Source organism: Kogia breviceps, chromosome 1 (genome assembly GCF_026419965.1).
Source record: "Kogia breviceps isolate mKogBre1 chromosome 1, mKogBre1 haplotype 1, whole genome shotgun sequence".
Classification (NCBI taxonomy): domain Eukaryota; kingdom Metazoa; phylum Chordata; class Mammalia; order Artiodactyla; family Physeteridae; genus Kogia; species Kogia breviceps.
The window spans coordinates 42110537-42124694 of NC_081310.1; the positions used below are offsets into that span (position 1 = coordinate 42110537).

Consider the following 14158-nt stretch of genomic DNA (forward strand, 5'->3'; position numbering starts at 1 on the left):
AGAAAGAATGTCCTCTGTCATCTGTCTCAATTTGGGTTTCATAAAGCAAGTGTTTAAAGAGCCACTTGCTTGATCTTTAACGTAGGTCCCTTCCTTCGAGTCCTTGGCAATCCTTCTGGGGTAACAGGATGACTGAGGTCAATGAGTTTTAGTGAGAATAGACAAATATTGCAACTAGTCAGAAGAAAATCTACAAATTAGTTGAATTTCTCAGATTTAGATAGATTCAATGTCAACCAAGAACAAGGCCTTAAGGGAGTAAAACAGTATCTTGGAGAAATTTCTACTGCATGTGCCTTGGCAACAGCTCCATGGAAACAGATTGAAGTCTAATAATGTCTATAGCAAATGCCCATATTTTCTCATGTTAACTCTTTGAACTCAAGGTCATTTCTAAGCAGATAATTTGCAAATCTTTCTTTTAACACTAGCCCAGTTGACAGTTCAGGGGACTTATCCATCATTACTCCTTGTCTGTGAAGGACTTCATCATTCATGAAGCAGATTGATATAGCAGATTGAAATATCCATAGAGTTATGAGTAATATCAAGAGACTGACCTTGGCTTTTTCAGGATGAAACACACAAACCACATATGCCTCTGCAAGAGAGATCCCATGCATGCCCCCACCCTGATTACACCCACCCACATCACCAGCTCACAGTCTCCCACAGGCTGAAATGAAGAACAGGAGGAGCTGTAAAGCATGAAACATCTTTCTTTTTCATGCAAATTCTGCAACTAGAATAAACCACAGTTGTGAATTTAGTCATTATTGCTGACCAAGTTCACTGTGGCACACGGTCAGATCACTTCAATTTCTTAGGGACATCACCTTGGAACATAAATTCCGGGAGGCATTTATTAAGTGCCTATTGGTCACTAGGCAGTATGAGGAAAATAAAGAAGAGAAAAATGAGAAGATCTCTCTCCCTGCCTTTAAGGAGAGCCTTGAAGGAAAGATTTTGGTAAACAGAAAGTTATAAAGCTGTGAGCAGGCGCTATGGAAGTACAAAGGAAAAGCACAGTCTACTGCAGGCCAGGGAGTCAATGAAATCAGCACACTGGAAGTGATGTTGGAGTGAGCTTGTCATTGAGCTGTGACCCCCATACACTCTGGTATCTCCTCCCTGCATTTCCATGTCTAGAAGCTCCTACTCAGGGCTAGCATTAGGCCCAAATATCAAGTAGACCAAGACCTTTTTCATAACCCCGTTTCCCTTCCCTGTCAGCATCCCTCAATGCTCAGAACACTCAGTCAGGATCCTGGCAGGTAACAACCTTCATCCCAGATGTCACATGAAGAAACTTTAATGAAGGGACTTCACGCAGGGGTATGAGCAGAGTTACAGGAACAGATGAGGGATGATAGGGCACCCATAAGCTAACAACTATAGGAAGCCATTACCACCCTTTGGGCTGTAGAGATTGGAGGAGCAAATAGTGCTCCTGAGGCCTAATGGGAGCTAGAACCATGAAGAAAGGGCTGTTCAGAGAAAACTATATTGCAGAGGGTCACAGCTACCACCAGAAACATTCAACAAAGTGGGGAAAGAGGAAGAAGGAAATGCCCCAACCTCTCTTTCCTCTGTGACTGCTCTCCTTTCAGCATCTCCCATTGGGTGAACCTGAACAGAAATCAGCCTGCAGGAGAGACTGGGTGATGTCATCTGTAGCAGTCACCCTCCCAGGGCACAAGACAGGCCAGAGAAGGATGGAGTGGAAGGAGTCAAAAGGAGAACAGCCAGCACAAAGCGACCTTCCCTGCCCTTTACATATGACTGGTTCTATTTCTCATTCCACCTATTATCGAAGTGCCAAGCGTCCACATCCAGAGGTGCTGTGATATTGCGGGAAAGCCCCGGCCTGTAGGCTAGAAGACCTGCATGTACTTCAGTCTCTGCTCGTTATGTGAGCTGAGTCCACCTCTCTAGGCCTGGGTCTCCTCATCTGGAAATGGGTATATTTTCTTAGCCTGCCACAAGAGTCAGGTAGACCATCACAAGAAAGATTAGGGAATATTGTGGTCATATTATTGGAGAGTTCTTTGAGAATTAGATACAGGTAATATATAGGCTTTTTACATTCTAGATATATCACTCCTTTCCTCTTTTTATCCTCTGTCTCTTACCCTCATCCTCAATCTTTCCCATTTCTGACTTGAATGGTAGGACTTTTTCTGGATTAAGTATCTATAGAAGCAGGACCTTTGTCTGTCTTGTTCATGGTCTGTCCCCAAAAGTGCTGTCACACAGTAGGTCATCAACTAACATTTGTATAATTAACACACAGATGATTTGAAAGAGCTCCTTTCTGTCATGCTCATGAATCACTGCCTATGGTGGTGGTCCAGACTGAGATGGAGACATTACCCGGCAGCCACCTGGGAGTGCTGGCCCCTACCTGGGAAAGCAGTTGCTTAGGGCAGAGAAGCCTGGTGCTTCCAGCCCACAGGTCTTTTGGTGTATTGCAGGCAACAGAAAGCAACTGCTTCCCTAGTAACATAGGCTCCCTAAACAATGAAAAACTCCTCTACTCAGTTGATCTCTCTTAACACCTAGTAAACAAGTCCAGAACCATGGTTTTATCTTTCTGGGATCTTGTGTTACAGGTTGGGCTTGTGGTGAAGAGGAAAAACAAGTAAACCTGAACAATGGATCTGATCTACTGTTCAATGGCCCCGAAACTCTGACCACATCCTCATGAGACTTACCAAGCTAGTAGAGAGGAAAAACAAAAGTAAAAGAAAAGACATGAGCAGAAAAGAAAGGGAGCAATGCTCAGAAGGGAAGTAGGAAGTGAGGAAGTTACCCAGAGGGTCTTTCCAGAATGGCTTCCAACCCCTCAGGAGGCAGGTGACATCAAAGTCCTACACACATGAAATGGAAAACTGTACAGCTAGTCCAACCCTCTGACAAGTCCTGGGTTTAATAAACACAATGTTCTGCCCCTGGCTTCTTAATCATTTCACCAGAAGTTTTAGGAAGACAAGCTCTTTCTCTGAGGCTGCCTTGGCTGAGGAGTTCAGAGCAAAGAGAGCTTGGGGGACTCACAAGCATCACTGTGCATCACTGCTAATACAATGATGAGAGGTCACAGGAGCATCATCAGCCCCTCTAAAATCCTTCTCTTTCCGATTCTTTTAACCAAAACACTGACAGGTCCCTGCTGATCTTTCAAGAACCTATACTCTACCGGCTCTTGAGTGATTCAGCAACTGAGTGACCCTCAGGGTCCTCTCCCAGTAAAAACAGGGGAAATAGTTAGTATCATCAGTTGCTAGGTAGAAGAGAGAGAGAGAGAGAGAGAGAGAGAGAGAGAGAGAGAGAGAGAAAACAAAAGCACTGCCTGCCTTCCGCAGTGACCTTTAACCCTTTGTTGGTCTCAGACACTGCTTGCTCTTTTTGCTGTTCCTGTCTTGACCCTGTTCCCAACTTTTGAATATTTATGGAACACAATTATGGGAAAGACACAAGCAACACAAAGATTAATCATATCTGGTCCCCCAGGAGACTCAAAAGAAAAAGAAGTCTTTGCTTATTCCCTGGAGCTTAGATTTCTCCCAAGGTCCATGAGAAAGATTCATACAAAGTTCCCAGGACTTGCTCTGGCTTCCTATAATGCTTCAGTCCTTATGTCTGATATAATATGTATCATGTAGACTGTACTGACATTTTTAGCTTAGGCCTATCTTCCCTGCTGCTCTAGCACCCAGCCCAATAGCTCAAAAAATGCTCGTTGAATAAAGTAGAATAAAGGAGAGATAGAAAAAAGCCTAAAAGAAGATTCTGAGGGGAAGCTGGCTTGTCTTGCTTGATTAGCAAACCTCAGCACCAAGCCACGGCTGCATTGTCATCGCGAGAGAGCACGAGGAGTTGGGAAACAGAAGCTTAAGCTTGTTCAGGGAGTTGGAGGACAGGCCCAGACGAGAAAGAGGAAGTAGAGGTGTGTGGGAGAGATGAGTGGAGGCAAGGCCACCAGGCAAGCTGGCTTGAGCTCCAGCTCAGGGACCGGGGCTCGTATCCCGGCTACTGGACCGTGCACAGAATCCCATTGTGCTGAGGCTCAGTTTCCTCAACTTTAAAAACAAATCCTGGCATATATTTCACAAGACTTGTTGAAGAATTAGATGAGACTCTGTTTACAATGTACCAGATAGGTAGGAGAACATACTGGTTTCCTTCTGCAGCAGGCTGAATAATGCCCCCATCCTCACCCCAAAGATATCCACATCCGAATCTCCAGAACGTGTGAATATCTTACTTTACACGGCAAAAGGGACTTAGCAGATAAGATTAAATTAAAAATCGTGAGATGGGGAGATTATCCAGGCTTATCTGATGGGTCCAATCACAAGCATCTTATAAGAGGGAGGCAGGGCTTTCCTGGTGGCGCAGTGGTTGAGAATCCACCTGCCGATGCAGGGAACACGGCTTCGTGCCCCGGTCCGGGAAGATCCCACATGCCGTGGAGCGGCTGGGCCCATGAGCCATGGCCGCTGAGCCTGCGCATCCGGAGCCTGTGCTCCACAACGGGAGAGGCCCACGTACCACAAAAAAAAAAAAAAAAAAAAAAAAAAAAAAGAGGGAGGCAAAGTCTCTAGAACTGGAAACAGAAGAAACAGATTCTCCCCTAGAGCCTCCAGAAGGGATGTAACCCTGCCATCACTTTATTTATTTATTTTAACATCTTTATTGGAGTATAATTGCTTTACAATGGTGTGTTAGTTTCTGCTGTATAACAAAAACTGAATCAGCTATACGTATACATATATCCCCATAGCCCCTCCCTCTTGCGTCTCCCTCCCACCCTGCCTATCCCACCGCTCTAGGTGGTCACAAAGCACTGAGATGATCTCCCTGTGCTATCCTGCCATCACATTAATTTTAGCCCATGAGACCCACTTTTGGACTTCTGACCCCTAGAATTATAAGAGAATAAATTTATGTTGTTTTAGGGCACTTAGTTTGTAGTAGTTTGTTATAGCAGCAACAGGAAACTATACATCTTCCATTTCCCAAAAGAAAAAAAAGAAGACAATAATGAAATTAATATTTGACACCTTCTCAGCATCTCCTAGCACCTTCTCTTCTCAGATCTTTGTATTTCTTTCTTCCTTTCTTTCCTCCTTCACTTCTTTGTTCTTCGCTTAACAAATGTAGGGCACCCTTGTGCCACTCCCAGAGCCCCCAGTAGTCTCAGAGATCTCTCACTAGCACTGGAGTTCCATGGCAGTGTATTTATGTGTTCCTTTGAATTTCTGTTCGTATCTTGTTCCAAAACTGCATACTGTACTGCAGTCTGCAGCATTTACATTAAAAAGTGGGCATGATGGGCTTCCTTGGTGGCGCAGTGGTTGAGAGTCCGCCTGCCGATGCAGGGGACACGGGTTCGTGCCCCGGTCCGGGAAGATCCCACATGCCGCGGAGCGGCTGGGCCCGTGAGCCATGGCCGCTGAGCCTGCGCATCCGGAGCCTGTGCTCCGCAACGGGAGAGGCCACAACAGTGAGAGGCCCGCGTACCACAAAAAAAAAAAAAAAAAAAAGTGGGCATGATGACCACACTTTTAAAAGTCATTTTATCTTAAGTGCAAATTAGCAAAAACCATCCAGAAGAGAATTCCCTGGCAGTCCAGTGGTTAGGACTCAGCCCTTTCACTCCTGAGGACCCCGGTTCAATCCCTGGTTGGGGAAGTATGATCTCACAAGCTGGGCTAAGTGGCCAAAAATAAATAAATAAAATAATAATAAATTTTTAAAAAACAAACAAAATCCAGAAAACTTCAAAATACACCAAAAAATCAGAGTACTAAGATAAAAATCACTCCTCAGAGATAGCCACTGTTAACATTTTAGTATATGTCTTTTCAGTGCTTTTGCTATGACTATATATGTATGTATACAAACACACTTTGGGTGGTTCATTTTACCAAAACAGGGTTTCACATCCTAACATTATTTGGTAATTTATTTTTCACTTAACAATTTCCCAATACCAACATGCATTTTTTATGGCATAGCTTTAATAGTCCTTAAGTTTTTTAATAAATAGGTTTGATAACAGTCAAGATCTTAAAGGACAAGTGAAGACTGCCCGACTAAGCTGGAAAGCGTTGAAGTGGGGAGCATCCTGTGCACTCTCCTTGGGAACTAGCTCTACCTCTGAGCAACCGTCTATCCTTGAATCTCAAGTTGTATTTTTCAGAGTGGCTTGTGTTTATCTTGTTTACTACGGATCCCTCTAATTATGTCTGGCTTTTTAATACCTGCTTTATTATAAATATCTTAAGGCCCTTCTGAAGAATCTGACCCATTTGCAAATGGGACAAGTCATCCTCAAAATCCCAAAGACAAATTATTAAGTTAGCAAAAGGGTCTTATTTGTTAAATATGTTATATTCAATATACTATAATTTTTTTTTATCATGTTCAATAAGTAGTTTCCTCTGGGCTGTTTTAAAAAATTCAATAGGTGTGTGTGTGTGTGTGTGGGTGTGCACATGCATGTCTGTGAAATCTGATTTGAGCCACTTTCTGTGCTTAGGTAAAATCCATTCACCAATTTTGGGGCAAGGCTAGCCCTTATACAAATCAGCAGGAGAGTACTGTAACAAAAAACATGGGTTTAGGAATCAGACAAACTTATTTTCAAATGGGGCTCTCATTTCCTACCTAAGAGAACTTGGGCAAATTATTAACCTCTCTAAGCCTCAGACTTATTTTGTGAAAAATGGGGGTAATAAGCAGAGCTGTTGTGAGGATTCAATGAAATCAGCAGTGGTGGAACCAAGAGGTGACTTTTCACTTCTTGGGACTTTACAGCACCACTATCATGCACATATAATCATGGTCCCAAATAAACCCCCAATTTAAGAAAATACAGTGGGTCTGCCATGCAACCTCAGTTCAAGCCTCCTAGCCCTGTTGTCCAAACAAGTTACATTCTAAAACCCGCCCCATGTAGAAATTTTGGAGCCACTTCTGAAGAGTATGCATGTATATTACTTAGCACAGTGTATATTACTTAGCACAAACTTACATAGTAAGTAAATGCTAGCAATTGCTATTACTATTATTGTTATTCACTAGTTTACCAAGAGAAATTGTGATTTTTTTCCTCCCCTGTGCACTAACAAATTCATAGAGGAGGGTAAAGTCATACCTGCCCTTCTATGATGGTTCGAATTCACTGTTATGTCAAGAAGTTCACTGAATTCCAATAGTGTATTTTAACTTTTAGTACTCACTAATATACATTCATTCATACACTTCTAACTTGAGTTATTTTAAAAAGGATTTAAAATTGCTAACCTTTGATGTACTTTTGCATATGTAGTCACTTGGCTTTCTCACTTATCTTTCTTCAAATTTTCTTTTTTTTTTTTTACTTTTTATATTTCTGATTATCCAAGTAAATAGTCCATTGTAGAAAACTGCCAAACTTTAAGTACATTTTCGTTTTCCTACGTATAAAAAATTTCTATGCATAAAACTGTTTCTCTATATAAAAATGAACAGAATTGAAATCGTATCATATATACAATATTGTCTTGCTACTTTCAATACATGTCATTACACACTTTTAAACATTTTTAGTGACCATCAGATGAATGTCCTATAAATTTTTAGTCACTTCCTTGTGTTGGATATATCGATTGACTAAAATTGGTTTATTTTAATCCAGCGTGTAGATAAGGGTGGAGGTGATGGTAACAACTAAGGCGAAGAAAGAAAACATGACCAGTATGTGGATATTTCCTGTGGCTGGTGCTGGGAAATGTAGACAGCCATGACCAAGTCAATGGATGCCAACAAAAGCAAGTGTCTTCTGGAGTGTTCCAGGAAAGAGCATGTATCTCAGGGCTTTTAAAAGATTGGGATAATAATTCACCATGTCCCCAGATTTTGCCTCTAAAGTATTTCTCAAATGTATCCCTCCTTTCCGCCCTCCAGTGAGCTTATTTCAGGACACCCTCATCCCTCCTCTGGGTGATGACCTCCTAGCTGACCTTTCAGCCATTGCTGCACCTGTGTCAAATGCCAGTATTATCCTGTCAATTCCCTATAGAAGAGTGTCCACAGTTCTTAACAGCACAATCAAGGGCCCCCCAATAAACTGGCCCTGCCCCTTTCCAGCCTTAGTTCCTGCTGCCACAGTCCCATTCCTTTCATTCCGACAATGCTCCCTGCTGTGGCTCCCCGCCCCCACCCCCGCCCTGCCCTGCTGTCTCCGGGCTGGGTTGTTTCTATGGCAACCCATGCCCTTCTTTCATTGTGTAACTGGCCTGGCTCTCCCACCAGTCTGAGAGTTCCTTGAAGTCAAGGACCAAGCCTGTACATCTCTGTGTCCTCAGTGCCTAGCACATAGTAAGAATACAACAGGTGTCAGCACTGTTCTAAGCACTTCTCAGACACTGATTCATTTAATCCTGATGACACTCTCTATGAGGAAGGTGTTATTATAGTATCCATTTCATAGTTGAGGGCAATGAGAGACTAAGCAGCTTGCCCAAGACACAACGGTCAGGAAGTAGCAGCATTAGGATTTGAACTCAGGTAATCTGGCTGCAGCTATGGCTCTTAATCACAACTCTCATCTTCTCAATTTCTGTGTGTTTACTGAATGAATGAAAGATGATCCCTTTTCAGTTCCCCATCGCAATATGTTCAGAACCAAAACAGTTCTCTTCCAACAGCTTCTTTTGTCCCCCACACCTGACCTCCACTGCTCCTCCAGGGTCTCAGAGAAGACTGGAGTCTTTGGCTTTCACCTCTCTCCTCCTTAACCCTATTCAGTCTTTCGTCATGTCTAGGTGTTTTGTTTTTCCTTGGAAACATCTATCAGATTCTCCCCTTCCTCTCTATTTACAATTGCTATCATCCTAGTCTGGTCTTCACCCCTTCAGACTAGATGACCACAGCAGCTTCTGGACTGGTTTCCCTGACTTCACTGCCTCACTCCGCTGGGGCTTTGGGGTTTCCATGCATTTTAATGTAACCTTCACAACAATCCATGAGTTAAATATTATTATCCATGTTTTATATGAGGAACTGAAAAATAGAACTCAGGTTCAAACAGGGTTTGTCTGGCTTTGAGCACTCTCCCATCTCCAAAATGACTGGTGACTTTAAGCAAGTCACTTAACATTCCAAGAGCCTCAGACTTCTCACTCGTAAAATGGGGATAACAACAGTAATTACCTCATTGTGAGAGCAACTGCGATAACACTTAGCACGGTGCTTGACATACAGGAAGTGCTCAATGATAATCAGCAATTAAAGTTCACAACCCCCACAGCATATCTAGCATATAAATTTGATAACTGTTCCGGCCAAAATGCTTTCTGGAATCGCTTTTGAACCATTTAGCCAGGAAGAAGTTGCTATACCTGGCCCTTTCTTTGTCCCTCAAAAGTTCTCTCTCTTGGGAAGCACCGTATGCTGTATGAAATGAACGCACAGCAAAATAAAATACAGCCCAGTCTGGTAGACAGTGTACAGATTCTCTGGCTCTGCCCTGTCCAGGTTGTGTGAGCACAGGAAAGAAATCTTGAAACCTCTCTGAAATTCTCCCATCTACTAAATGGGAATAGTAATACTGCCCCCCCCAAGAATATTGAGATAATGCACATACAGCCTTCAGCGCATTGCTGGATATAGTAAAACTTACATAAAGGAGTTGTTCAATATTATCATAGTCAGATAATGTATACGAGCACGCTTTATTGTAAGTCGCGGACGAGATGGATTTCTAAATCAACATGTTATCAAAAATCAAGTATCAAAAGTTGAGGAAAGGTGAAAGGATTGTGCAAAGCAGGTACGACGGCGTATCTAGGAAACCCGACGGCCTTTCCCGCAAGGGAACAAGCAGCTCCTCCCCCTGAATCCTGAGCGGCGAGGCGAGAGAAGACCCATCCTCCCCCACCACCCCCAGAGCCCCGTCTCCAAGGTCTTGTGACAAGGTGCCCATGCCCCGCCGACAAGGGGCGGGGCCGGGTCTGGTCACGTGAGCATGGGTGCGGAAGTGGTGCGGCGGACGGCGTTCTTGACTGGCGGAGGCTGAGCAACCCGGGGGCGGAGCCAGGCAGCCGGACGCGCCGGGAGGAGCCGGGGGAGGGGGCGGTCGCGGGGCCGGGCACCAGAGTCAGGGATTCGGTCTGCGGTGCCGACTAAGTGCTTGGACCTGCGGCGGGCCAGTGCACCCCGGCCTGCGCGCGCAGAGGCTCCGGGTCCCCCAGGCCGAGGCGCCGGCGGCCGCGCGAGGCGGGTGGGGTGGTCAGAAGGAGGTTCGCTGGGCGCGCTGTGCGCGGAGCAGGCGTGAGGCGGCCGGGGGCCGGGACGCCATGTCCATGGAGGACCCCTTCTTTGTGGTGAAAGGGTGAGTGTCGCCGAGGGCTCCACTGGAGGAGGAGGTGGCCGTGCTGCCTTCCCGCACCTCCCCGCTCTCCTCGCTGTAGGGGGATGGGAGACAAGTAGAGGCTGCCGAGGGGACAGTGGGGACGGCTTAGCCTTGAGGGCCCTGATCAAGCGTCCAGAGACATCCCCTCCCCGTCCTACCTGGACTTTGAAACCTGTGACCCCAATTAAGCCCCTGGGGAGAGGGTCCCCTTTGGCCTGTGCGCTGCCCTACAACTTATTTGGAGGGGTGGAGGGGTTCAGCAGCTCTGCAGGTGGTAAGGGAGATAGGCTTCTCAGACCAAACTGCAGCTGTAGTGGAGCACGGGGCCCTGCTTAGAAGGGGGAAAAACAGCATCTGGGCAGGAAAAGGGAAATGGCCCTCCTGAGCTTTGTAGTTGGCGTGGACGGGGGTGAGCTCCCATTGTCCATTGAGTTCGGAGTGCTGGCCCGCAGACTGGTGAGACCACAACATACCCAGAGGCGTCTGAGCACGTTTGCAGGCTGGGAGGCGGGGGCGCGAGGCTCCGGAAGACAACTCAATTCAGTGGGGGAGTTTTTACTGAGTAATGGGAGGGGAGGAAAGCAGCCGTTCAAACTCAGTGATGATGTTGGAAGGAAAACAAAATGAAATCAGCCAAACCAAACTTTCCTTAGCTTTCTGTTAGCACCGGGATTTTCCCACAGTGCTAAAGGAAATGAGTGCTTTCTTTTAACTCCCAGATTTCATCCAGGCTATTTGACAGGTTTCCCCCATTTCTTCTGCCTTTCAGACTAGAACAGCCTTAACTTATTTTTCCCTATGAGCTGTCGTGACTCCATCTTTGATTGCCCAGTCGTTTGGAGATAGAAACTTTATCTGCACTGTTACATAGCCTTTATAGCCATTAAACAAATTCAGGAAAGATCGATTCTGTTGTTGTTATAACTTGTCAGCTTTTGTTTTAAATGTCAAACAAACGTGAAAATTCTGAGAACTGCAAAGTTCTGGAAAGATCAGTGATAATAACCATAAAGTGTCACTTTGCTTTCAACTAGTTGCTACTACTAGCTTCCTTTTTTTGTAGGGGTAAAAGCTGACCATTTGCTTGAGTGTGTGTGTGTGTGTGTGTGTTTTAAGGGTTCCTCTCAGAAAATTTAAGTGGTACTTTAGGTGAAATACTTTATTATCAATGATACAGTAAGATATATATATATTTTAACATTTCCCTAAAAAGATTTTTCTTCACCGGACTTTAATATAGATGGGAAAATGCTGAGTCTAGATTATTAGTAATATGTGGCTCTCTATCTGGAAAATGTGTTGCTTATTAGAAGGATTGATATTTAGGGGTTGATTTTTAAGTGTGAAAGCTGTGTGTTTTTTCCCTTGAATGAATGTTCTTGATGCTTAGGTTGCAGAGGTTATCTCTGGCAGTGGAGGCCATAGATAATCAGAATTTTTGGTTTGATTTTTAATGGAATTTGTGAAAATGCTAAATTGCTCTGCCATCTTGACTTTTTTTTCCTGCTAGTATCCAATACAGTTTGCCAAGGCTTGCTCGCTGATTAGATATCACTGCTTTATTGGAACATTGGCCTGGGGTGTTGGTTGACTTTTACATGGTTTTAGCTCATGTCGTTAAGATGTCAAAACCTTCTGCTAAGGAAAAGTAAAATTAGCTATGCGAGTGTCTCCGGATTATGCGACGGAATATATGGGGAGCCATTCACGTAGTTCTGTTTATTAAAAGTTTTGAAAGTGCACTGTACAATGTGGAAAAATTAAAGATGCTTAAATTGTGGCCCTTAGCCTAGGAGCTGATAGTCTAATCTGAGAAACAGCTCACCCCAGAATTAAGTAGAAATGACAGGTGGAAATGATTAAGTGCCGAAGTGAATCCTACAGATGATTAACTCCCCCAGTAATTCAGAGAAAGGCATCTCATTAGGAACAGTTATGACTGGAACAGCTTTGCGGGTAGTAGTAGGTCTTGAATTAAGTTTCAAAGATTGGGAGCATTTAGATAATTCAGGCCTGTGTCTCTTCTGGACTCATTAAGAAGAGTCTCTTATTGGTCTTCCTGCTTCCAGTCTCTTTCCCCTTGCATCTGCCTTGGTTCTGTTGGATGAGTGCTCTCCAGAATGCAGGGTGAGCCACACATTCCATTTTACATTTCCTAGTAGACACAGTAAAAAGTAAAAAACAGGTGAAGTTAATTTTAATGTCATTGTTAACGTAGTATAGTGAAAATATTTCAACGTGTGGATTAATCTAAAGATTATTAAAGAAGATTTTACCCTTTTTGTACTGTCTTCAAAATCTGGTGTGTATTTTTTACTTACAGCACATCTCAATTTGGATGCTAAATTTTCATCAGGAACACTTGATCTGTATTTAGAGTTCATTAAAACTTACAGTTGAAAAAGTATTCAATAGATTCACATACCCAAATTATTCCAAATATACTTTAAAAATTTTCAGTAACTGAATTGCGTATCAGTTTTTAAATTTAAATTAATTAAAATTTAGTTCCACAGTCACAGTAGCACGGTTCAGCAGTCACATGTGGCATCCATGTTGGGCAGCACAGGTGTAGCTTTTCTAGAACCCAAGCAGGAGTTCCCTACTTAACATCACTGAGTGGCTGCCTGTTGCCTACAGAATAAAATCTCAACACTTCCTGACCTCCGTGACGAGGCCTTCCTCTACCCTCCACTCACTCTGCCAGCCCTCAGCCCAGAGCTCCGGCTTCACCTGACTCAGTGCAGTGATGGTGACCACAGGACTGGATGCTCTTACTCCACATGCATCCACTCTGCCTGATGGACCCACTCAGCTTTCAGGATTCAGTGTCAGCATCTCCACTGCCTCCAGGAAGTGCTTCCCCTGGCACCTGTAACACATTATTGCACCTCTTCCTCTGGGTGTCTTTCATTATTTGACTGTGAGCTCTGAAGGTTGGAACTGTTTGTTTTTCCTGTATTTCCAGCACAGCACCTTGAATATATAGCATAAATGTTGAATAAATTCTCCTTGGTGGTTGTGGTTGAAGAGTGGTGGTTTGTGGGTGGGAACACTGCCAGCAAAGGCAGGCATTGTGTGTTTAGAAATCATCAAGGAGAGCATCCCAGGTGCAGTAGGAAGTTTATTTGGAGAAGTAATAATAATAATAGATAACATTCAAAGGATGCAACTCCTATGTCAGGCGTTGCATGCTAAGTAAGCACTTTATACGAACAGTTCTGTGGTGTGGGCATTAGCCCCATTTTACACATGAGGAGCTGAGGGAGCACAGAGGGGTTGAGTTACTTCCCCAGGGTCACACAGCTAATAGGTAGTGGACCCAGGATTCAAAATTCAGCTGCCTAGTTCTACCATACTGTTAACACTTCTACAGGTACAGGTAGAATAGGGTCAAGAAGAGTCTCTCTAAGAGGCCATTGGAGATTTTTAAAGCAGGGAAATGACATGAAATTAGGGTTTCGGGAATATTGATTCGGTAATAGTGTTGGATGCATCAGTGTGTAGAAAGATTAAAAAGGAGACCAGGGCTTCCCTGGTGGTGCAGTGGTTAAGAATCCGCCTGCCAGTGTAGGGGACACGGGTTCGAGCCCTGGTCCGGGAAGATCCCACATGCCTCGGAGCAGCTAAGCCCGTGTGCTACAACTGCTGAGCCTGCGTTCTAGAGTGTGCGAGCCACAACTACTGCAGCCTGTGGGCTTAGAGCCTGGGCTCCGCAGCAAGAGAAGCCACTGCAGTGGAAGCCCGCGCACCGCA

At 44.3% G+C, this 14158-nt stretch overlaps 1 protein-coding gene across 1 annotated transcript in view; it reads left to right on the forward strand.

The window, feature by feature from the left end:
- Positions 1 to 10102: 10102 nt before the first annotated feature.
- The window catches only part of STX6 (syntaxin 6), a 43500-nt gene continuing 39444 nt past the window's right edge, over positions 10103 to 14158 (forward strand). Inside the window, exon 1 of the mRNA XM_059059737.2 lies at positions 10103 to 10381. Coding sequence (XP_058915720.2) covers positions 10347 to 10381 — 35 coding nt within the window. The 5' untranslated portion in view covers positions 10103 to 10346. The remainder of the gene's footprint in view (positions 10382 to 14158) is intronic.